Here is a 25,588-nt window from a genome sequence, read left to right on the forward strand (position 1 = left end):
CAGGATTGTGATCAAGATAAAAATTCCATTTTGCATGTTTGAACACTATTTTTTAGCCTCAAACTCTTCTTTACCTTTTGCCCTATACCTGGGCTAGCAAGCCTCAGTGGGTAGGTATTCTCACCCCAGCCCTGCCTCCTGGCCACAGTAAAAACTAAAACCAGACCATATGATCTGGCAATCCCACTCCTGGGCATATATCCAGACAAAACTTTCATTCAAAAAGGTACATGCACCGCTATGTTCATTGCAGCACTATTCACAATAGCCAAGACATAGAAACAACATAAATGTTCATCGACAGATGAATGGATTAAGAAGATGTGGTACATATATACAATGAAATAAAAAGGACAAAATAATGCCATTTGCAGCAACATGGATGCAACTAGAGATTCTCATCCTAAGTGAAGTAAATCAGAAAGAGAAAGACAAATACCATATGATATCACTTATATCTGAAATTCAAAAAAAGGCACAAATGATCCTATCTACAAAACAGGAACAGATCATGGACATGGTGAGCAGACTTGTGCTTTCCAGTGGGGAGGGAGTGAGATGGATGGGGAATTTGTGGTAGGTACAAACGATTACATTTAGAATAGGTAAGTAATAGGGTTCTACTGTACAGCACAGAGAACTATGTCCAGTCTCTTGGGTTAGAGCATGATGGAAGATAGTTGTGAAAAAAAAGAATATATATATATATGTGTGTGTGTGTGTGTGTGTGTGTGTGTGTGTGTGTGTATATATATATATATATATATATGTATATGAGACTGGGTCACTTTGCTGTATAACAGAAATTGAAGGAACATTTTAAACCAACTGTACTGTAATAAAAATTTTTTTAAATAAATAATTTTTAAAAACCAAAACTAAAACCAAGCAAACTGCCTCGCAGTTGCCACTTTTGACTTGTACCTGCTTTCTTCTAACCAGACCATTCTATGATGTGATGAATCAATCTTGTCACATTCTTACGGTATGTGCAGCAGCATCAATCCTAACATCCAAACCAGTTTTGGGGGTGGGTGTTGTTTCCACCTTCTGCAGGGCAACCACTACACAAGAACACAGTAGCCAAGTTTTCAAGATCACGGAACAAAATACTGAGTAGAACAAAATGATGCACTTTTGAAAAGAATGATTCCATTTGCATCGATTAGGGTAGAAGTGGAAGCATTTAATGGAGACCTCGAATCACTATGGCTAGAGTGTCTTAATGGTTTTACCGGACTTTTTTTTTAATTTTTAATTTTTTAAGGTATAGTTGATTTATAATGTTGTGCTAATTTCTGCTGTACAGCAAAGTAATTCATATATGTGTGTGTATGTGTGTGTGTATATATATATATATGCATATACATATGTATATGTGTATTTTCTAACCATATATATGTGTATCTATATATACACTTTTTTCCCCATTTTCATGGCCATACTTACAGCACATGGAAGTTCCCAGACTAGGGGTTGAATTGGAGCTGCAGCTGCCGGCCTACACCAAAACCACAGCAATGCAGGATCTGAGCCACATCTGCGACCTACACCACAGCTCGTGGCAACTCTTGAGATCCCCGACCTGCTGAGCAAAGCCAGGGATCAAACCTGCATTCTCATGGATACTAGTCAGATTAATTTCTGCAGTTCCACAACGGGAACTCCTCCACTCTTTTATAAAATACTCTTTTCCATAGTGGTTTATCATAGGACATTTCTCTGGGCTTCTGAATGACTGTTTCAGGAGGTCATTTAGCAACCGAGCTAGCAGGTCAGCCCTGTTTTCCTCCCCAAGTACCTTCACTCTCTTGGGTCCAAAGTAGCCAGATTCATTGCTGCATTCCCCTGGAGAGGAAGTGAGTGAGGCAGATCACTTCTGCAAAGGTTCCATTGCTAAGAACTTAGTTATCTAGTCATACCTGGCTAAGGGCTGCTGGTAAATGCAGTTTCTAGATGTCTGGATGAGTGGCCACATGCCCAGCTAAAACCTCTTGGGGGATGGGCAGGGGTAGAGATGGAAAGAGAGGAGAAATGAAAGAGGAGATGGGGTGGAGAAAGGAGAGGGGAGGGGAGGGAAGGAAAGAGAGAATATGAAAATGACAGAAGGAATTGTGGAAGACAATTGGAGTCTACCAGCCATGCCTTGCATTTAGGGATTTTTTTCTCTCACCCTCCCTAACCAAATCCAGGAAAATTAACAGAAAATAGTAACATCAGCTGTCCAAAGGACTACGATTGCAGATGACCGTTAACTCCCCAGGACCCAATCATGGCACCATAATTAGCAATATTCTTCTCTAAACCTCTTACTTTGAGCAGCAGGTATTTTCTTTTTTTTTTTTTCCTTCTTCTTCTTTTTTTTTTTTTTTTTGTCTTTTTGTCTTTTTGCCTTTTTTAGGGCCGCTCCTGCAGCATATGGAGGTTCCCAGGCTAGGGGTCTAATCGGAACTGTAGCTATCAGCCTACACCAGAGCCACAGCAACGCGGGATCCGGATCCGAGCCGCATCTGTGACCTACACCACAGCTCATGGCAACACTGGATCCTTAACCCATTGAGCTAGGCCAGGGACCGAACCTGCAACCTCGTGGTTCCTAGTAGGATTTGTTAACCACTGTGCCATGACGGGAACTCCAGCAGCAGGTATTTTCTTTTAAATTTTTGCACACAAGTAAGCATTCATTCATATATGCATGTTCTGAGCCTGAAATATTTTGCTCCCCCGTTTCAAACTCCAACTTGGGACTTCATAAATAACATCTTAATAGCAGATGTTTAGGTTTAAACAGGCTGATCAGACAAATGACCTTGGCAACATCTAAACAGAGAGCCATCATCATCATATACATTTGCTTTGTCCATCATGGTCTATCCCAAGAGACTAGATACAGTTCCCTGTGCTGTACAGTAGGACCTCACTGCTCATCTGTTCTAAACGTAACAGTTTGCGAGATGACAACAATTGATAAGATACTGGATGATGGAGAGATGAGGCTCCCTTATACAATTTTAATTTTTTGATATTTAAAATTTTTCATAATAATTTTTTAATAGGAACCTACTGTACAGTTCAGGGAAACCTATACAACAGTTTGTCATAGCCTATATGGGAAAAAAGAATGGCCAGTTCACTTTTGCTGTGTATCTGAAACTAATACAACACTGTAAATCAACTATACTCCAATAAAATTTAAATAATAATAATAATAATAATAATGTTTTGTTTTACTAGTTTCCTTTTAGGAATGAACCTCATACCATGCCAGCCTCACTCTTGTCTACATGGAATAGGCCTGTTCTGAGTCACATTGAGAAAACTCAATTTATGAAACTTCTGCACAGTTATTCAAATCCATCTTAATAAAACACAGTTTTCTCCAATTTTCCCTGTAAAACTTTTCAGTTTCTGCTACAGAAACATTTTTCCTAAATTACATCCTATCTTAATCCAGATGAGGACAATTTGGATTTAAACACTGTGGACATTTGCTAACACGTCCTCTAAAGATGTGAAATCTTTTATCTATGATTCAAGTTATCTGAGCCCTTTCCCTTAAGGATTAGAGACTGGCTTAATATAAAGATTTCTTGGAACACAGTATACTATGGAGCTGACCTAAAACTGGTATTTCTTTGATAGATTATTACATGTCTCAAATGTTTACCTTTTCCACGAGTTCAAACACAAAATGATAGTTTTTTTTTTTTTAATTTTAGAATACCATTTTTACAAAGCCCCATTGGAAGGCTTAACATTTTAAAAAAATATTGCCATTTCAAATTTTATATGATACTGAAATAAAACCTTACACTAGCAGGTACAAAATATCTTCAGACTAAACCAGTGGTTCTCACAGGGACACAAATTACCCTATCCCCACCCCCACCCCCTTGGGACATTTGGTGATGTCTAGAGACATCCTCATGTGTCACAACTCAGGGGAACTACTGTCATCTAGTGGGTAGGAACCAAGGGAGCTACTAAACATTCTGCAATGCCCAGAACAGCCCCATGGCAAAAAACCCTATCTGGTCCAGGAAGTCAGCCATGTTAAGGTTGAGAAATTCTGAATCAAAGTGAGAAAATGCCTGGAGTTCCCTTGTGGTGCAGCAGTTAAGGACCTGGTGTTTCCACTGCAGCAGCTCAGGCCACTGCTGTGACATGGGTTCAGCCCCTAGCCTGGAAACTCCCACATGCCATGGGTGCAGCCAAACCAAATTTAAAAAGCAAGAAAATGCCTGGAATTCCTGGCCGTGGTCACCATTCCAAGGAGTAGGCTGCGGTTTCATCTGGCTGGCCCAGTTCATGGGTGACTGCTCTAGGCTTCATAAGGATGAAAGTTCCCTGTGGACATAAGGACACACACTCGTTATGAACATAGTACAGATCAGCCTGTGCATTCTGTCATCAGAAATCATGCTCACACCGTGATTTTCCACTCTTTTGCTTTTAATCTTTTGTGACATAGGTTTTATGGACATGCTTTCTAGACTGAGTTATTTAGTTCAATTTGCTGCAATATTGGACTTTCTAAATCATCTGGATGATTTATGGGCCCAATAAAAAAGAAACCTGGGACATATGAGAAAGTGGGGCAGGGAGAGGGGGAACTTGTGCTTGGGGGTTCAGAAGCTGAGTCCCCTGGGTGGGGGCATGTAGGGGAAGAGAGAGGAAAAGGGACTCCATACCAACCACATGGCCAGCAGGAGGGGCAGGACCAGCTGGGCTGCACCCAGGCCTGCTTCCTTAATCTAAGGATGTTCAATCCCCAGCAATGTAACTGACACTAACATTCTCCAGGGGAACCCTCCTGTGAGCTTCCCTCTAGAAATAGTGCTGGAGCAGGGTGGGGAGGAGAAAGAAAATGGATTCATTTATTCTTGAGGATCATAGGAACTTTTGAGGGTGGCAAGAAATAACAACAGCATTTAGCTACTCTCTTGACTTCTAACTAGAAAGGTGTCTCTTCAAGTGGCATCATGACAAACCAGTTGCCTTTCTACTGATGCGTGTTCCTTTGTTCTTTCTCAGTGGTCCTCAATTATGGGTGCTCCTTAAAAGGAAAGAATAATCTTAATGCCCAGGCCTTACCCTAAACACATCAAATCAGAACCCCTGGGGGTTGGTACAAAGATAATGATGTGGGAACTATTGCTTTTAGAATGGATAAGCAATGAGATCCTGCTGTGTAGCACTAAGAACTATGTCCAGTCACTTATGACGGAGCATGATAATGTGAGAAAAAAGAATGTGTATATGTATGTGTAAATGGGTCACCACGATGTACAGTAGAAAAAAAAATTGTATTGGGGAAATAAAAAAATAAGTTAAAAATACATTTTAAAAAAGAGAATGATGTGGGAGTTCCCATTGTGGCTCAGCAGAAACGAATCTGACTAGAAGGTTCGATCCCTGACCTCACTCAGTGGGTTAAGGATCCGGTGTTGTCATGAGCCTTGGTGTAGGTTGCAGATGCACCTTGGATCTGGCATTCCTGTGGCTGTGGCTGTGGCTGGCAGCTGCAGCTCCGATTTGACCCCAGTCTGGGAAATTCCATATGCCGTGGATGTGGCCCTAAAAAGACAAAAAAAAAAAAGCATTTGAATGGCACCTCTAGTTTGGGGAAATGTATACTCTGAAAGTGCCCTGATTTTGGGGTGGGGGGGCTGGGGAGATGGAAGGGAGTCATCTACTTTATTAAGGATTATGTTGCTAAAGATTGTTATCATCTTGAAAAATACCAGAAAAAATACAATTCTCTTTAATGAAGAAAGGAGTTTTGCGGATTAACAAATGAGACGGACGATATCAGAGAATGCAATATTAACAGGTTGAAACAGATCATAAAAGTCTGCCAGTGAATTTTAGACTGATCTTCACTGAATATCAAAAAATGTCCTTTTTTTAAATTAAAATGATCCCCGACTTTATAATCTTCTAAAAAATGAAGTCAGAAAAGAGAGGAGGTAAGATTTCTGATATTAAAACCAATGAAAAAGTGAGTTCCCACTGTGGCTCAGTGGTAACAAACACGACTAGTAACCATGAGGATGTGGGTTTGATCCCTGGCCTTGCTCAGTGGGTTAAGGATTCTGTGATGCTATGAGCTGTGGCATAGGTCACAGACATGGCTTGGCTCTAGAGTTGCTGTGGCTGTGGTGTCGGCTGGCAGATGTAGGTCCAATTTGACCCCTAGGCTGGGAACTTCCATATGCCGCAGATGCGGTCCTAAAAAGACAAAAAAATAAATAAATAAAACAAACGAAAAGTTAGCAGATTTGTCTCATCTATCAGTGGTCTGGTTTTGTCAAGCTCCAATAGAAGGACTACATGAAGGTCTTCAGTTACATAAGAGGGTTTGTGAGGGAGCAGTTTTGGCACAAACTTTTCTACGGTTTTTTTTTAAAAAAAATGTTGCTTTTTTTAAAAAATGGCTAATGTCAGAAGTGACAGTCTTCCTGAAAGTCAGTGTCTGCAAATAAATCCAAAGGTCCCATGTGCGTTTGGTCAGTAGCTTCTGGCATAAGATCTATTTCTACTTTAGAAAGGACAGAACCCAATTCACAGTATTTACATCAGACTAGATTGTTGACTTAGCGTTTCTTGCGTAAATTCTCACTTGGCCTTACTGTTGGAAATTCTGGTCTGTGAAGTCGACTACAGTGAGAGTTCGTCCTGGGAAGAAAAAGCACCACCGCTTTTATAAACTAAGAGTCTATGTGCGTTGCATAGAATTATTTTAAAGATGCTCCAGGAAGCATGATTCTAAGTTTTTGAAACAGTTATTTGAAAGGTGCTAACAAGTTAAAAAATAATAACCAAGTAGAACAGCAGTCTATGTCTCCAATAAAATAATAACCAAGGAGAGAGGTAACAAATAACAAAGTTCTGTTTCCCTTTGGATGGGAGCCCATGAGGCGTAGGTATAGTTCTAAGTTTTCTACACAACCTTCACATTTGTTCTCTTGGCTGTGCACACATGACCTCAGTGATTTAACAAAATGAAGTTGGTATATGTAAAAGCCAAATTTTATAAAAGTTGGTTGTATGTCTTTTAACCTGGGGGAAAATGGATGACTGACCCAATCAAGTTTTCACCACTTATAAAAAAGCATGTGTTGAACGTTATATAAAAACAGCACTGAGCAAAACTGCTGAAGTGCCTGTTTCTTTACCCATAATTCCACTTGAGGTCTATTTTTTTTCCCCCAACAAATTCAATGAAGAATGTTTCTTGAACGCAAACTAAACTAAACCCAAAATAAGCCTTCTATGACCAAGTATGGTGAGGCAAAATCCCATACATTTATGGGACATGTTAACCCTGGGGCTAAAGTTACAAAGACTGTGCAATTGTAAGTCCTGGCTGAATAAATAACTACAAAATGGACATTTTTTTTTTTTTTTTTTGCAATGGTTAGCGGGTTGGCACGGCCACTTTAGTCACTGAAATGCATTTCAGAAGTTGTTTATTTGCAACGTTGAATCCATTTACAATACTTGGTAGGTTTTTCAAGGCCAGGCTACACTGGCAGCGTCGGAGGGCTAGCACCTAGCACCTTGCCTAACCACCCATGATCAACACCCCATAACAATTTGCTGAACCAAGACAGTGAAATCCCATGGGTCCATTCCTGATTCCAGTCACTTTCGCATGTCACAATTTTCATGCTCCAAAACCTCACTGATTTATACATTATTTTTGTACTACCTTAAAATTCATGCAAACAGAACCTTCCTGGATGTAAACTGAAAATGTACACACTGTTAGTGCTGTAATACCAACTGTGGAGTCTTTACCCATTTTCAACTGTGGGCTACATAGAAATTGGCTTGTAATAAAAACTGACAACTGTGACAAAAATAAGGATATAATATGAAAAATAAATCAAATGATATACAGTACTGTCATTATTCTGATACAGAATTTTCACACAGCAATATTGATACAGGTACAAACGGCAGGATGTCGGGCAATCCATTACAATAGACCTTTGGGTTACAAATAAAGTTTCAAAGACAGCTTATAATGATTTCAAAATGGTAACTAGTGTGATGCCAGATTAAAATCAATACTGCCTCTTCAAGCGACATTTTCTAGAACATCTCTAACTAGCAGACTGTCATAAAAAAATTAACTTGATAAAAAGAAATAAATATATTGTATTGGAAAGGTCTTCTTTTTTAAAAAATTCCCAAATCTAGAAATCTGGACTAAATTGCTTTAACTTTCCATTGTTTCTGTCCTCCCACTAGTCAAACAGCAGACCTGAAACCCATGTGCATAGGCGGGTTCAGTCAAAGTCAGAAGCACCCCATCTCCACTCCATATAAGAGACGTTTGGGGTGTTTGGTTCAACTATACATTCTCTTCACTGTTTAGGTATTGGCAAAAAGCTTGATTTTCATCAGTGATTCTGCCAGCAAACTCAAGGATGCAGATCCCGATTTTAAAATGCTAGAAAGCCGGGGACGGTAATCCCAAACAATAAAATGAGAGGAGTGAGGGAAAGAGACCAAGGTGTGCGTGGTGTGTGTGTGTGTGTGTGTGTGTGTGTGTGTGTGTACGGTGGGGCAGGGCAGGGAGTAGGGGGTGTTCAAGGAAAAAAAAATTTCTGTAACAAAATATCAAATTCCCATTTGTATTTTAGTGAAAATGGGTGAATTACTGGCATTTTAAAGAGCCAAACCAAAACACAAACAGGGAAATGAGAACTCGTTCCATAATACCCTGCACTTAACATTTCTATCCAAAAGATAAATCCCTTTTCAAATAAAAAAAAAAAGTAGAACATCATTTAAAAATCAAAGTTGGAAATGTTACTTGGAAAAGTTGACGAAGCAATAGCGTTTCTTTCTGGCATATTATTTGTTTGGCACAATCACAGGTAAGTAGACTTTACAGACACCGTGTGGCTGTTCACATTTAAAGCTTCTCCCCTAAGGTGATTACTTTCGAGCTAAACAAACAAATCGGTTAAATGAAGTCCGTGAACAGGCTAAACCAGGCATGCATGGACACGTGTGATGCATTCTCCGGCCGAAAAATGGAACCTACAATGAAAAAGAAAACTGAGTCAGAGCAGGATATATTAAAGCAACAAACAAACAAAAAACTCATCTTGAGAACTCTCTTTAAATAACAACAGCTAGTGTTTTCAGAGGGTTAACTGTTCATCAAACAACAGGCTCAGCCCTTTCTTATGTATTATTCTTTTCCATCCTTACACCCAATCTGTGAACATGGCAAATACTTTAATGATACCCATTTTACAGATGAGAGACTGAGGCACAGAGTGATCAGTAACCTGCCCAAGGTCACATGGCCAGAACTTGAAGCTTGGCTGGCAGGCTGACCTGAAGGTCTTTTAATCAGCAAGCTACACTGACTTTTACTTTTGCTCATTTTCATCCCTTTCAGAACCCCTTGCTACTGAAGCTCTACAAGAAGAGCGTAACATTACAGGCACAATCACGTCTATATAATAAGCCGAAAAAAAGGCACGGATAATGAGCAATACATAAATTCACACATTTGTGCAAAGATGTGAGAAGTCTAAATTCTGGGTGGGGCAAGGGGTGAGTAACAAGAGGAAAATTAGGGAAGGAGGCAAGCTCGATTTGCAGAAATGGAAGACAGCAAACCCCAGGCTGGGGAGGGCCCTCAGTGAAAGATGGTCGGCTTCAGTCTAAGAGCCGTTCAATGGAAGAGCCCCCTTCTCATGCCTTGGGCGAAGCTGGGTCGAGGAGGGTCAAGCAGCAACTGGTGTGCCACTTCTCTGTGCCAGGGACGAGTGGAGTGCCCTCAAAACACATATGTTTTCTAGAGGCAAAGAGCAAAAAACCATTCTACTTCTCCTAGAAATGGTGACCTCTTGAGAACTAGCCTGCTTTGCAAGTTACAGGGAGAAAGTTTAATTCCAGGCCTGGAGGCATTTGAAAGTCAATGAAGTCCGGTGGCAGACTACCTGGTTGGGGGTAACATGAGAGAAGCCAGCTATTACAGACTCATGCCTCAGGGATCCTTCTACAGTTTACACACCGTATGGAAATCCATCCTTCCTGCTCCCCAACTCCAATGCTTCATCCAGAATCATCCTGGTGTATTTCCTGTTGTGTTTCACCAAAAGAGGCTGCCCCACACCAGTTAACTGTCCTTATGAGAACATCTGAGATGCATCTTACGGATGCCTTCTAAAGAACTTCCTCACATGTCAAACAAAAGGCCATCTGCAGAGAGTGGCAGAACCATTCTAACCTCATTTTTAGGTTGAACTGATAGGATGGACCCAACTCTACGGGTGTCCAACAACGGTCAAGGCTAATTATTCTGGGTCTATCTTTGCTTGTGCCCTTCTTACCTCCTTTTTCCTTTTTCTTCTCTTCCTCCTTCTTCTTTCCTGCCTTCCATTTTCAAAATGGTTCTAGAAGGGCCGGGGAGATGGTTGAGATCAATAAATACAGAGGGAAGAAAGGAGAGCAGTAGGTGGGTAGGGGTACATGTGGTAAACAGGCAGAGCCATCTCCATTCCTGGGGTCTTTCTGCAAGAGTGTTACCTTCAAGGTGGTAACAATAATGTCTACATGGGGGTTCCATGGCTGTCGGCTCCATGTAGAAGCGAGCTAGAATGGTTCTGTCACTGTGTGTGTCAGAGGGTTCCCGGATGGCTGGCTCATTGGTTGCCACCAAGAATATGTCAAAGAAGGCAGGTGCAGCAGGAATGGTTTGGTCAAATTACAAGTGGATAGGATGAGACTGCTATCTCATGACCTTTACAATCTCTCCTGACCCTGAGACTCTGGGAGCTTCCTTTAACTAACCAAGCGCTCAACTACTGCATGAACTAGTGGTTCTCAATGTGGGGTGACCCTACTCCCACTCCCTGAGGAGACATGTGTATATGTCACAAATGGTGGGAGGCAGCAGGATTACTAGCATCCAGTGATACCCAAAGATGTTGCTGAACATCCCACAACTCCATGGCAAAGAGTTACGTGATCTCAAATGTCAACAATGCAGTGCGAAGGGTGAGAAAAACCAATACAGGCAGAGATAGCCAAGGAAAAGCAACCCCGGATGAGTGATCTCTAACTGCAATAAGCATGTCAAACTGTCAGAGAACACCAAGCATGTTTCTTTTAATTCATGCAATCAGCAGATATTTTATGGATTGTTGTCAATACACTGGGCCCTATTTTAGGTGTGTGGATACAGTGATGAACAAAAGAGGAAAGGCTTCTGCCCACCATGGAACTTTTAGTGACGGATACCCAGTAAGACAGTTTGGGGCGCTAAGAACTGCCCTCACGGTGTTAGTCTTGTGCTCTGTGCATCTCGACACTGTGGTCACTCTTTGGCCTGGCAACGTATGTTGTCAACAGCAAAAGCAGCAGAGGAGAAAAATAACACTGCTGGCCTGCCATGGGCCAGGCCTCAGAAAGGCACTGTGTATGAATGTCACACTAAAGTGGGGGGGGGGGGCAGATTTATGCCTCATTTTGACAGGACCTAAGCAGCTTCCTCTCAAGGTGAAGTAATGTATCTGACTGAAGTCACCCCCAGTGAGAAAAGGAACATGTCACAGTCAAACCCAATCCCACCAGGCCCAGACACCAGGCTCTGGGGAAAAAGGGACTCTTGTGCATGAGCACATAGCACTCAGCCTGGTATAGTGGACACACTAAGAAGATATCAGTTAAATGCCTGTCTCCCACCTCCAACCCCACCATAGTCTGTGAACTCCCTGAAGGTAAAGGAGTGACCTTCTCAGGTCCCTAGACTCCCCCTTTTCCCCAGCCCCCCTAGTTTCCACAAACTTGGAAACCAAAGGCTCTTGCTCAAGCAAGGCCCCTCTAGAGTCTAGGAAGGGCCCTGGCATTGTGTTTACAAGATTGTGTGCTTTTGTGAAACCTTTAAAAATGTCTTTTTCTTACCCAGAGCACTGAGACTGTGGAAGAGTCCACCTAGATCTGCCCCAATCCAACTTCATATGATGCCGAGACTCTCCTGCAGGTCCCCTTCACACCTGGATGCCCTTTTCTTATTTTTATCCTTTTTCAAGATCCAGCCTGAATCCCTCCCTCCCTCAAGCTTTTCTCCACTGGACCAGCCTGTAGCAGTTCCCCCTCCCCTTCCCTATGAGTTCTTAACTGCACAGCCCAAGATTTCTGATATGATTTACTCCGTAAGTACCTGCCACTTCCTTGACTGGCCTACCTGCTCCTAGCTCTGCATTCACTGTACGACAAACCTAAGAGTTGTTGAGCAGTCACTAAGGCCAGACAAAGTATTCACAGAAGATGCATCTTCAGATGTGAAAACAGGGCCAAAAGCTAATCATTCCATGCAAATGTGACGGTTTACTTTAGAAGCAACTACACACTCAGGGCAATATTTCTAACAGAGTAGTTTCTAACCAGAGAATTCTAAAAGTGACCATGGCAGACCCTTTAGCATCCTTGAGAAGACATGGTTCTCAATACAATGGCAGCACTTGTGCTTTTTTTTTTTTTAATTAAAAAAAAAAATTGGGGGCCACATCCATGGCATATAGAAGTTCCTGGGCCAGGGATCAATGTGTGCCACAGCTGCACCCTACACCACAGCTGCTGCAATGCCATATCTTTAACCCACTGCATGGGAATGGGGATCGAAACTGCCCCTGCAGAGACAATGCCTGATCCTTAATCTGCTGCACCACAGTGGGAACTCCTGGCAGCACTTTTAAAGAGAAAATAGTGCTGATACGACACAGTAGTGTTGTGATCTCTCTCAAAACAAGGGCAAATTGTTAACAGTAACACAAGAGTTACTGTTGTGGCTCAGTAGATTAATAACCCCGACTAGTATCCATGAGGATGTGGGTTCGATGGTTGATTCCTGGTCTCACTCAGTGGGTTAAAGATCTGACATTGCCATGAGCTGTGGTGTAGTTCACAGATGCAGCTCAGATCCTGCATTGCTGTGGCTGTGGTGTAGACTGGCAGCTGCAGCTTCAATTTGACCCCTAGCTTGGGAACTTCCATATGCCAAAGGTGCAACCACTGAAAAAAAGGGGGGGGGAGAATATAATGGGATACCTTTAGGAAAGCCTAATCATGTGACATAAAAAGCACTGGCCCTATTATAATGTGGCTCTTAATAAAAACAGTTTTGTTACAATTTTTTCAACAGAAGTACCGAGTTTAAAAAAATTCAGATGGTGTGATAGCACGTAAAAAACAAATTTCAAGTCCCACACTCCCATGGTTTCTGGTTTCAATAACTCTGAAGAGTGCCATTGTATCTTAATCTGCTAAAGTTTTCAATTGTTTCATCTCATTTTGGGGGAAATAGGTTTATATTCATATAACCTTAAATAATGCAATTCTTTATCTGCTCCTTTCCTGTGAGTATAGGATTGACCTGGGGCCTGGGCTGGTGAAGGTGACCTGACAGGGACCTGGGCTTTCCTCTGAGCTGTGTCCCCAGAGAAAGAAAAGGAAACGGGGAATGGGGGTCAGCCTCCTGGGTTGTGTGGCACTGCACCTGAGTTGGAGAAGCCTGGAACCTCTGTGGCTGGGGGCATAAAAGATTTGCAAGAAATAGAGTGGTAGTTTCTGTGGGTCAAGGGGATACCGCCCACACGCTGCTGATTCTGTGTGGCAGCACAGGCACCCTGTGTGGATGAGGAGGGAAAAGAAGCTGTGTGCTTGGGTAGCTGATGAGTTCCCAAGGAGGCCAAGGTACTTCACCTCCTATGCTGTGTCCTATAAGACTATGTAAATGCAGAATTAGACAGGGGTTCTAAGCCAGAGTGATTCCAGCCTCCTCCAACACCCCCACCTCCCTGCCCAGGGGACATGCGGCAATGTCTGGAGACATTTTGTGTGGTCACAGCTAGAAGAGGGGCACTACTGGCTTCTAGTGGGTCAAAGCTAGGGATGCTGCAAACCTCCTACAACACCCAGGGCAGCCCCCACAACAAAGAATCTAAAATGTCCAAAGAGTGCAGCCTGAGAAAACGTGTATTAGACAAAAGTATATTCATGCCTTGTGAGTCTTTCTGCCAATCTGAACCTGAAATCACAGCCATGAAGCCGCCCTAAGAGATGAAATGCAGACAGTGGCTTGTGATATCCCTGACAGAAAAGAGGAAACAAATAGCACATTTTGTTCTCTTTCACCCATCTTTTGCTAAATCTTGGTTATATTATCTATATTTTAGTATTTAAAAAAACTTATACTCTATTCTGAAATTATGTTTACAGTGCTTCACCATAGGTTGGTTCAAAAAGTGAAACAGCTAATAATTTTTTAAATTTCCCTTTTCTTTTTTTTTAATACACTGACGAGACCCAGGTTTTAATAGAATTTTTTTTTCTTCAGAAAAGGAAAATGTATTAGTCAAGTTTTAAAGTACAGCTAAAAAATTTTTAAAAAAGCCAAAATGAATGCTAAAAATATTCACATAAAAAAGGAGCAAAATTTAAAAACACTTTAAATTAATTAATTTTTTGGAGGAAACACAGCTTAAATACAAAAATTGTTTTAAAAGAATAAAAAATAATAAGCAATACAAATAAAAGTATTAGTCACATAATTCTAAACTTCCGAAGTCAATGAATCAAAATGGGATGGAAATGGCTCATCTTTGTAAATTCTAAAAGTGTGGGTATTAACAGAAATGAGTGCTACTTTTTTTTTTTTTTTTTGTCTTTTTTTCTTTTTAGGGCTGTACTCATGGCATATGGAGGTTCCGAGGCTAGGGGTCCAGTCAGAGCTGTAGCTGCCTTCCTAGGCCACAGCCACAGCAACACGGGATCAGAGCTATATCTGCAACCTATACCACAGCTCATGGCAATGCCAGATCCTTAACCCACTGAGTGAGGCCAGGGATCAAACCTGCATCCTCATGGATTCTAGTTGGGTCTGCCAACTGCTGAGCCATGACAGGAACTCCAGAAATGACTGTTTCTTACACAGCAGACTGTTCCCAGTAGACAAATGATTTGGTAATGCATTCTCAATTATTTTAAAAAATTGCTAAAAGTTAATACATGTTAAAATTATTATTTGCCTAAAATGTGTTTAGAAAACATGTACCCGGTCTTCTTAGGTAGACTTATGTTTTATTCTATTTTTGAATTATCAAATGTGAGGCTAAAAATTTTGCAATTACAAAACTGTAACCTGGCAGTGACTGTACACTCTGCAAATTGATTGATGTGTCTAAAACAACATAGTAAACTCAATTCTAGTCACCACCAGTTCCTACTTACAGTTCAGTTTCACTCAGCCAGTACTATTCCCTTCATCAAAATAAGCAAACATCTGTGGTTAATGTTTAAGCCAAACCAAAATGGAAAGTTTAAAATTTGAGCAGGTGTAGTCCTTGTCTATTCATAGCCTTGTGTTTTTATTTTTTATTTTTATTTTTATTTATTTATTTATTTATTTTTATTTTTTTGTCTTTTTGTTGTTGTTATTGTTGCTATCTCTTGGTTCTTGGGCCGCTCCCGCGGCATATGGAGGTTCCCAGGCTAGGGGTTGAATCGGAGCTGTAGCCACCGGCCTACGCCAGAGCCACAGCAACGTGGGATCCGAGCCGCGTCTGCAACCTACACCACAGCTCACGGCAACGCCGGATCGTTAACCCACTGAGCAAGGACAGGGACCGAACCCGCAACCTCATGGTTCCTAGTCGGATTCGTTAACCACTGCGCCACGACGGGAACTCCCATAGCCTTGTGTTTTTAAAACACCAAGCCCTGTGACTACAATCAGAGTTAATCCATTTTTTTCTAAAACAAAACAAAAAGAAAACTGGGGAGAGTAATGAACACATCACATTAGAACATAATTTTCTATACCATGACTATCTACATTTTGACCATCTACTAAGGATGCGTAAGATTTCAGGATATATTTCACCAGGATATATTTAGAAAAAATGTTTTTTCTTGAATTGTTTTGAATAGCTTGCGGTCGCATGATACTCTGGAAGAACAGTATTTTCACCAGGATAAGTTAATTTTGCTGAAACAAGTAACAACTCTAGGACTAAAAACAGGTCATTGACATGACCTATGAAAATGTATTTTATGGACAAGAAAAAAACCAATATGAAAAGCTGTAACATTGAGTTTTAGAAACACATTTCAAGTGAGTATCTGAACAGGAGGTAAGTTCAGGTTTAACATTAAAATTTTATTTTATTTTTTTAGGACTTCAGTTCTTTTTTTTTTTAATTTTTTTTTTATCTTTTTGCCATTTTTTGGGCCGCTCCCGTGGCATATGGAGGTTCCCAGGCTAGGGGTCTAATCAGAGCTGTAGCCACTGGCCTATGCCAGAGCCACAGCAACGCGGGATCCGAGCAGCGTCTGCAACCTACACCACAGCTCACGGCAACGCCGGATGGGATCGTTAACCCACTGAGCAAGGGCAGGGATCGAACCCGCAACCTCATGGTTCCTTTTCGGATTTGTTCACCACTGCGCCACAACGGGAACTCCTAGGACTACAGTTCTTTTCTCATTTATTCTACCAAGAAAACCATCATCTGATATTATAGACTTCTACCGAAACTGTGATAAAAATACAGCACAGAGATGAACCTGGGTTTATGGGAGCAGAATGACGTTGTTTCCTTTCAAAACTGACCTTGCATTAAACTTGAACTACAAACTGTAGGAACCAGGGAAAGAGAATTCTGGTCCTCTTTTCAAAATATCTCAGATTTGGAAACTATAGGATGAGAAAACTATCTCATCAGAACTATAGGATGAGACAAATTCCAACCCTTGGACCGTTACCCTGCATCTCAGTGAACATCTTCCCCACACAAACCAGTTTGGGTTAATTGCACTGAAAACAAATCCTCTAATTAAGGACAACAACAACTTTCAGAGAATATAGAATATTCTCAGCTTTCAGAGAATATAGAATATAGTCAGCACCACACAGACCATGAAGCGTCAGAAAGAGGGGACATCCAGAGCCTGCCCTCTGACCTATCACCCGTGAACTCAACCAGTTACTGAGCCCCTCTGAGTCTGAATGTGGTTGTTCAGAGGATGGGACCAAAACCAACCTTACATTACAGGCTTGTTGTGAGTATTACGTGAGAAACACATACACTGAGTTTAGTATCGAGTAACTGGTACACCACGGCATTCAGCAAGTGGCAACTATGATTGCTATTTATACAAAAATAGTTCCTCAGAATGTGTCACTCATCACTTGTTTTAGGAAACTGGCTGCACAATTCCAGTGCCTAGAGTACTCCAGGGTGTACTAACACTACAGAGACAGAATAATTCTTAAAGAAGGGGGAGTTAAGAGAAAATGTTTTAGCAACAGCAACTCAAATGTACAAAAGGTGACTCGTGATCCATAGGGCTGATAAAAAAAAAAAAAAAAAAAAGGACCAATGCCAAGGGCCTCTGAACCAGCTTCCCCTACCCTGGGGGGAGTTGGTCACTGAGCCAGATAGCTAACGGTTTAAAACCTTTCCTGTCTCAAAATGGCCAAGAATAAAAGGTGCCTCTCATGCTTAAAAACCACCATACCATCTCTAGCGGTAAAACCACAGGGCGGAATGGTCTAAACAGAACAGGAAGTATTTCTCAAGGAAACCACAGGGGAGCCCAATTCCGCCTTCACATGGGTCCAAACCGCCAGTCCCCATCACAGTGCCTAGAGCGAAACCCCAGCCAATTTATTTCCCCATTTCATTCAGAGAGAGTCAAAATATTAGCTGTTATCTGTGACTGTGGCAAAGATGTTTGTCTCTTACTATGGTTTTGAACCCTAAGCCACAAGTGTGTGTGTGGGGGGGCAGAACAAAGAATTCAGTTTGCTTGAAAACATTCAATCCATTTTAAGATGAGAGTATACAATGTGTAGAGACAACATTACAGAGGACTGCACTTGTCTCCAACAAGCCACAAGCCCTGGGACATGTCCTTTCAGCACCCTCAGACCTCCCGTAACTGCTGGGTGAAGGAGGCTGTGACACCAGGAGAGCAAGGCACCTGCAACCTGGTATCTACCCCTGGGGGACTTTGCTGGGACGATACTGAGCTTCAGACTTTTGACTCTAAAGGGCAAAGACTGTCCAGGCTCCACACACTTCTCAGCTCCTTCCTGTCCGCCACTCAATCCCTTGCAAGAGTGAATAAAGTTGTCTCACAACTGCAGACAGGAGAGTCCGAAAGTCCTGGGGACACAGCCTTTAAAGCCCCAGCTGATTCTGCCATGGGTCCTGCCACTTCTTGTCAATAACTTTTCAAAAGTGGTGTTTAGGTCATTGTGATGCTGAGCTATTAGATAATAAGAGAAATTTAAATATCATTAACCTTCAGGGTTTTCAACAATGTATCCTGTGTGCAGAGAGTGAACATACAATACAGGACTTTCAAATTAAGACGCAAGAATGACTGCGTCACAGATGATTTTCTGCAAAAAACAAAACACAAACTGATTTACTTCTGCCTTTTCAGTTGGTCTAACATTAAAGTGTTTGCAAGAGCTTTCACACTCTGATTTCTGCAGAGAAGCATCCATCCATACATATATTTATTTACATATATAATATATATACATATACCTGAGCATTCCACACCAGATATAAAAATTTTGAAACAAACTTACCTGCTTGAAATTACTTTTTTTTTTTCTTTCTTTTTATGGCTGAACCCATGGCATATGGGAATTCCTGAGCTAGGTGTTGAATTGGAGCTGCAGTGCTGGCCTACACTACAGCCACCTCAGCAACACTGGGTCTGAGCTGCATCTGCAACCTATGCTGCAGCTTGCAACTATGTCAGATCCCTAACTCACTGAGTGAGGCCAGGGATAGAACCCGCATCCTCATGGGATACTATGTCGGGTTCTTAAACCCCGCTGAGCCACAATGGGAACTCCTGAAATTACTTTCATAAAATATCTCTAAGGCCAGGACAGCAATGATATATGTAAATCATTACCAGAATAAAGATGGTAAAGGACACAATTCTTTCAAGTGGAAAGGGGGAAGGGAAAGGGGGTGGTTTTCCATTGTCATCTTCTCTGACTTCCAATTTCTAGTACCTTTGCCCTGGGTTTCAGGTCCCATAGGCTTTGCTCAGAGTTGACCCATGGGTGGGTAAGAGAACCACCATGAATAAGAACGTATATACTAACTTTGCGAGTCATCGGATGACAGCTGTCTCCTACTTTGCCCATCGGTGTGCAAATCCGTATGCTCTTAACCCAGATACTAACAGCACAGCACATGCCTCCACCACACTGGGGGTCTTTGTCGCAGGCCTGAAATGTGATAAACAAACAGATAAATATGGATAATAGGAAAGACTCAGGCTAAAGGGATCTAAAATTAGCATTAAAAAAAAGTTCATTTACTATCCAACCACTATGATTTTAATAATCTCATATATACAAAAGAACTGTAATCTTCATTTGCTTGAACACATTTATGATTAAATCTGATCAGAAGAGATTTTTGTCTCTGTTGAAAAATAGCCTAGGAACTCCCATCATGGCTCAGTGGTTAATGAATCTGACTAGGAACCATGAGGTTGCAGTTCGATCCCTGGTCTCACTCAGTGGGTTAAGGATCTGGCGTTGCCATGAGCTGTGGTGTAGGTCACAGATGTGGCTTGGATCCCAAGTTGCTGTAGTTCTGGTGCAGGCTGAGGCTACAGCTCCGATGAGACCCCTAGCCTGGGAACCTCCACATGCCGCGGGTGCAGCCCTAGAAAAGACAAAAAAAAAAAAAAAAAAAAAGAAAAAAGAAAGAAAGAAAGAAAGAAAAATAGCCTAAATAATGGCCTATACATTACAAAAATCTTAAACCATACCATTTAAAAAAAAACAAAATCAGCTCTCTTCTTCTGTGCTTTGTGGTTGAATTGGCTTTGAACTTAAAGAAGAGTCTCTATTAGTCTTTTGCTATATACGGCCATTGGGAATTATATAAATTGAATCACAAGATTTTATGACTATTAACTGCAGAATACACTGGACCCAATATTAAAAAGGGATTTAAATGGTTTCTAAATCTGGCATGAAATGCTCGGGACCCATAACAGCTCTGATGTAAATTTTTAAAGTGCTAGTCATTTTCTCTTTCAAATATTTGATTTTGGTTCACCAGACGATGTTTTTTTATACCATTTACTTGATTTTCACCATTTGCTTTTGAAAGAGGGAAATCTTAGAGGTTGAGAATGGACAGACCAAAACCTTTGCTTTTTGTTACTCTTTTTTTGGGAGGAGGGGTGAGTATCCTACAAAAAGGAAATTCTTGGCTTAGGATATACATATGTGTACATTACAAAATTAGCCGAACTATTCTACAAGATCCATCAGATTTAGAAATGAAATTACCAACAGTGATTACTCAAGACATTTGTTCCTAATATAATAATTGTAAATACATATAATCAAAGAATCAACTATGGAGGAATTTCCATATTTGACTAAATAGAGGTAAATAATGAAGTCTAAGCTTATTTGCATGAAAATAGACCTGAAGAACCATTGTTCTTTCCTAGAATCAACCATAAAAGAGGATGCTTTGTTTGAATGCTGTGCAATAATCTGTTTTGCTAGCGATAAGGTAAAAGCATTCTATACTATATACGTAAGAAGCTAAAAAATCAATAATTCAGATACAAACTTAAATGTAGATTTAATGAAAACAACTAAAACACTTCTTCAAATTTCTTAGTTTTGGAAAAAGCTATAACTTCTCAAAGCATAAATATATGGGCACATTCTTATTCATTATTTTTTTTTTCATTACAAGTGATAAACTATCTTGCTTTAGAGTTGTTTTTTCCCCCCTTAGAGTTTTTTCTCCAGCTATTTAAATAAACATCTGGATAAAAACCACAATTTTCTTCTTGGAGTGTTTGGACATTTACAGGAAAATATCTAAACATTTCCATTTTCCCTTTTTATTTGTATGCTAGAAATCACGTATATGTAGCAATTACATTCCAAGAATGAGATGTTCAGTATATGATCTTTTCCAATATGGTTTTAACAAATCTATGCGGAAACATAAATCAATTTAAAAATAACTACACATATTACCCCCCAAAAAGTAAATATTTAAGATGGAGGCTTCAAGCAATATTTTATTTCAACAGATGCTCAGGACCAGGAATTCTGAAGCCCCACTAGCGCTTTTAATAAGATGATAAAAATCCAGCCAAAATCTCTTAAAATGCAATCAATCACTTGGATGTTTAACATCTTAGAGATGATATATCTAGATAAGTTACTGAGTTTTTCATTTGACTACAGATGGTTCCTGTCATGGAAACAAAACTCCATTTCTTTATTGCCATGTTGCACTGATTTAAAACAACAAGAAAAACAGCACATGTAGAAATATAATAAGCCTAGTCTTAAACCTGAACAGATAAACATTCAGTGTGATAAAATTTCATTTTGTAACAAAAAAGCTTCAGCACTTGGAAATATTTACAAAGAATTGCATAGGTTTATATATTTTTAATTAGACAGCTGTTTCCTGATGCCCTTCATCTTTAACCCACTGCAGACCTACTCAAATAGTGTTGTCTTGTGAATGGAACAAAAAGATACTTATATCACAAAGGAATTTGGGGCTCAGAGGATTAGGAGAAATTTTAAATGAGCCAGCAGGGGAAGATGGGGAGGGGGTGAACTAATCAGGTTTCAATTCTCAAGTATTAGAGAAACATGTAAAAACTTTTTTTTTCAACCACAGGGGCTGACAAAGCTATTCAAACACATTTGTAAAAATCTCTATCAGCTATTCTAATAAATACCATAGTGCTTATAATTAAATATCTATTGGCTGTAACCCAAAATTCTACTGGCTGTAACCAAATACTGTTACTGTAGAAGGACTATCAACATGCTATAAAGCTATTAACTAACATGGAGACAAAAGAGCTTAATTTTCTCAAGAGAATGACATTTCCCTTAAATTTGAATGTTATTTCATTATCTACACATTATCATTTCAAACATTGAAGTTTTATTTAAAGCCTATTATGTGGACTTAGATATATGAAATAATTTAATGGAGGTGTAAAATAATTTCAGATTTAGAAGAATAAAACAGCTGAACAACCAGGAAATGGTAGCGGGTTTTGCATTGCTGATGTAAAGCAAACTAGACATTTTAATTTTGTGCTGTAAGGTCATCCTTCAGATCCACACAAAGAAAACTGTTGGTGGACGGAGGGGAGACCTGAACCAGTTCCTACTTTCACAATGATGAAAACATCTCTCTAAACAGAAACGTCTACATGGCAACTTATTCCATAATGAAGCCTGAGCCCTGGAGGGGTTTTATCAGAAACTGGAAATGGAAAACTTTTTACAGGGAGAACCTCAGGTCGCTGGGGAACCACCCCCCCAAACTCCCCGAAACCCCAAAAAACCCTAGAACTCAGAAGGAAGCATCCACATTGCTTTTCAAAATGCACACAGGGCCTCGGACCAAGTTATTTCAAGGGGTTTCTGCGGAGGATGCACAGGGGAGCAAACTCCCTGACAACAGAATTAAGACTCCCGGGATCTGGGGGTTTTCATCTTGTACCTGTGCATTTCAGGAAGGGGTCTCTCAAATTTTAAAATAGAGGCTTGGAATGTCTGGGAAAAGTACTCGAGAACACCGAAAGGAAACTTCTTTCATTTTAAGAGGGAAGCAGAGGAAACACGAGGACAGAGGGATAAGCAAGAGGGAGAAGGTCGTGATGAAGGTGGTGGGGTGAGTCTGCGGTCACCTTCTCCTCCAGGGTAAGTCCGATGTCCCGGCCGCCCGCTGCTTTGGGAGCACGGCACTTTTCCAAGTGAGCCAAGCGGCTACTGGGGCAGGTGTCCTCAGCTGGGAGCGACCCTCCCAGGGCCCCCCGACTCCCCATCGCGGTCTTCCCATCCCCGCCAGAGCCCCTCGGGCGCGCAGCAGGCGTGCATATCCTGTGGACAGGTGCGCCGAGGGCTGCTTACCCCGGTGATGACGGCGGCGTCCCCGGCGGGGGGCGTGAGCAGCAGCGGCGGCAGCAGCAGCAGGAGCAGCAGCGGGGCGCAGCGCGGGATCCTCATGGCGACCTCGGGCCTGGCAGGCAGTTGCGGGGCCGTTGGGGGCGCGCGGGACGAAGCGCGGAGCGGCGGGGCGGGCGGCTCACGCGAGCCTGCCGGCGGTTATAAAGGCTAGCCCCGCGGTGACTCACGTCGCCGCCCGGCCGGCTGCACACGCGGGGGCCACCGCGCGGGCACACCCCCCGCGCCCACCCGGTCCGGCCCGGCCCGTGTCCCTGGCGCGCACGTGCCGCCGCGGTTCCCTGTGCCCCCGCCCCGGGCGCCACGCAGGCAGCGCCCCCCACACCGCGCCCTGCTCCGGGCCGGCCCCTTGCCTGGCGCCCGCCGCCGCCTTCCGCACGCGCCCGCATTGCTTTTGTGGTCGGAGACACCCTCCTCTGCTGTCCTGGTTTCCCGAGCTCCACGTGCTCAGCGCCGCAAACTTGCAGCTCATTTGCTCTCCAGATGTGTAGGGAGCGCTTACTACGTGCCCGGCCTTGTGGACACACGGGGGGAGCAGGGGAAGTCCTGAGAGCCTCTGAATTTGGTCAATTGTTCAGTGGGTCTTTACGGGGCTCTCGCTGTGTGCCACCTGCCTCAGGGTCCAATAACCGAGCAGGAAAGACAGAAACATCAAACACAAACGCTGGAAACGTGGAAGACCTGGGTGGGGGCACAAAGCGAGCGCAAAATTACCCCTCATCCCACATCCCTGACGACACTGAGGGGGTTTGTCCTTCCAGCTATGGGAGTCCAATTTACGTCTTTCACTTCACATGCTGTCCCTTGCTGCTCACATCTGTTCCAGAACCTCTGCTCTCTGATTTTCTTTGCATGCACTTCCTCCCTTTAACATCGCGCCAGCTTCGGGCAGAGCAGCTCAGGATGATGCCAAAGCGAAATCAGGAGATGGCCAGGCTTCGGGTGCCAGCCTGAGGCCCCATAAGCCCTAGCTAGACAGCTCTCTTGTCTTCTACTTTCCAGTCCAGGATAATCACCCTTCAGTCTTCATAAGATGTGATAGGGTGTTACTGGGTTTCCTTCATTTCCATAAATATGACTTTACTGCCTGCTGGGTTCTAGGCCACCTATGAAAGACCAGTGACAGATTTGCCTTACACTGGTGACCCTGAGCCTAGCTCCAAGAATCTCAGCCTGTTTTACGTCAACGAAAATGATTTCAAGAATACGCAAGTGTGACCATGCCAAACTTGCTTCCACTGAGGTTTTGGGAAGCCCAGCTTTCTTCCTGAAACCTCAGAACCTCTGGTTTTCCCTAGTCCCAGTCAGGACTACAAACTGTTGAAAAGCAGATGCATCTTCCAGCCTCTATAAAAAATGTGGTGAGGAGAGTACTCACAAAGTTACTTTCAGACTGTGGGGCTTCCCCATGCCAAAGCTTTCAGACTGAATGTGGGGGGGGGGGGGGACCCAAGCAATTATCTGAATGTTAAACAGCTGAATATTTGGAAAACCAAATCTTTGAATGATTTAAAAAACTTTTTGCATGCATGTGTTTTTATGTTTGGGAAACGTCTTGAAAGAGAAAACAAAAAAAGCATCAAACCTTTTTTTTTAAGTTTTAAAATTTGTTAAAATTGGATTTAAAGTCAAATAAGTGGAAACAGTAGCAAGTGACAGATTGGTGGAAAGTTTCCTTTTCCAGTCTCCATGCCAACGCTAGCATGGGAATGCTGCCGGGTAAATGTAAAAACCAGTCAACATAGATTTTAACATTCCTACAACTTTGAAAAAATGGTCTATTTCATATTGGTTACTACTGAATGCCAGCTTGGGTATTCCCTGCTTCTCCAAGCATAAAAAAACAGGTTAGGCCTCCATATGAAAATCAGTTTTCAAAAGTAGATGGCTTCATACACTCCTGTTTGGAAAACAATCCTCATAAGGCTGTTTTGAAACAAGGTTGGAAACACTTAAAAATAGGGTTGGTTTTGTTTCATGTTGTTTCTTTTGATCCTGCTATTCCTTTTTATTGTTTTAATGCTTTAAAGGAGAAATGAAGGCCTCTGATATGACAGATTTTTGTATCCATAGCCAAGTTAGAAAATTGAAACCTGAAAGATTGTTCCATCTCATAAAAGAAAGGATAAAACGTTGAGTTTAATTAGTTCATAAAAATCAGTTAGGAAGGCCATTAATGAAATAGAAGTTGAAGAGTACCTTAACTCTTTCTCTGTTTCTCACTCTTAATATAGTCACTTGATCAATGCAGCTTTGGGATAGCTATAGGAGAACCAAACTTTGTGTAGGTCAGAGTGTAAACTCCCACATTCTGGTAGACCACCAAGGCTTAGCTGCTGAAGGGACAGTACAGAAAGTCCAAAGACTCCAGGTTTGTGAATCAGACCAACTGGGATTGGAATTCTCAGTGACCACTGGGCAAGGTGGTCATTTTCTAAGGCTCTGTTTTTTCACTTATAAAATGGATATAAAATTCCAAACTCAAGAAGATGTGGTACATATATGCAATGGAATGTTACTCAGCCATAAAAAAGGGTG

General features: G+C 41.8%; 1 protein-coding gene across 3 annotated transcripts; it reads right to left on the reverse strand.

The window, feature by feature from the left end:
• On the reverse strand, window positions 7,468–23,123 carry PROK2 (prokineticin 2). 3 transcript variants are annotated; one of them, XM_021069213.1, is made up of 4 exons: window positions 22,997–23,123; window positions 19,169–19,294; window positions 10,365–10,427; window positions 7,468–9,057 (listed from the first exon to the last, which is right to left on the reverse strand). In XM_021069213.1, the coding sequence occupies exons 1-4, from the start codon at window positions 23,090–23,092 to the stop codon at window positions 8,953–8,955; spliced, it is 390 nt and encodes a 129-aa protein (XP_020924872.1). In that variant the 5' UTR covers window positions 23,093–23,123; the 3' UTR covers window positions 7,468–8,952. The 3 variants fall into 3 exon arrangements, with proteins under 3 accessions (XP_020924872.1, XP_020924873.1, XP_020924871.1); XM_021069214.1 differs by lacking the exon at window positions 10,365–10,427; XM_021069212.1 differs by lacking the exons at window positions 10,365–10,427; window positions 22,997–23,123 and adding an exon at window positions 22,774–22,960.

Source organism: Sus scrofa, chromosome 13 (genome assembly GCF_000003025.6).
Source record: "Sus scrofa isolate TJ Tabasco breed Duroc chromosome 13, Sscrofa11.1, whole genome shotgun sequence".
Taxonomy (NCBI): domain Eukaryota; kingdom Metazoa; phylum Chordata; class Mammalia; order Artiodactyla; family Suidae; genus Sus; species Sus scrofa.

Excerpts from the sequence above, each read along its gene's own strand:
- PROK2 (XM_021069213.1), bottom strand. The coding sequence starts at position 23,092 with ATGAGGATCCCGCGCTGCGCCCCGCTGCTGCTCCTGCTGCTGCTGCCG. Across the intron at positions 10,428-19,168 it reads GTCATCCGATGACTCGCAAA|AACCATTTTGAAAATGGAAG; the intron begins GTTAGTATATAC and ends CGGCCCTTCTAG. Across the intron at positions 9,058-10,364 it reads GAAGAAAAAGGAAAAAGGAG|GTTCCATTTTTCGGCCGGAG; the intron begins GTAAGAAGGGCA and ends TTTTCATTGTAG.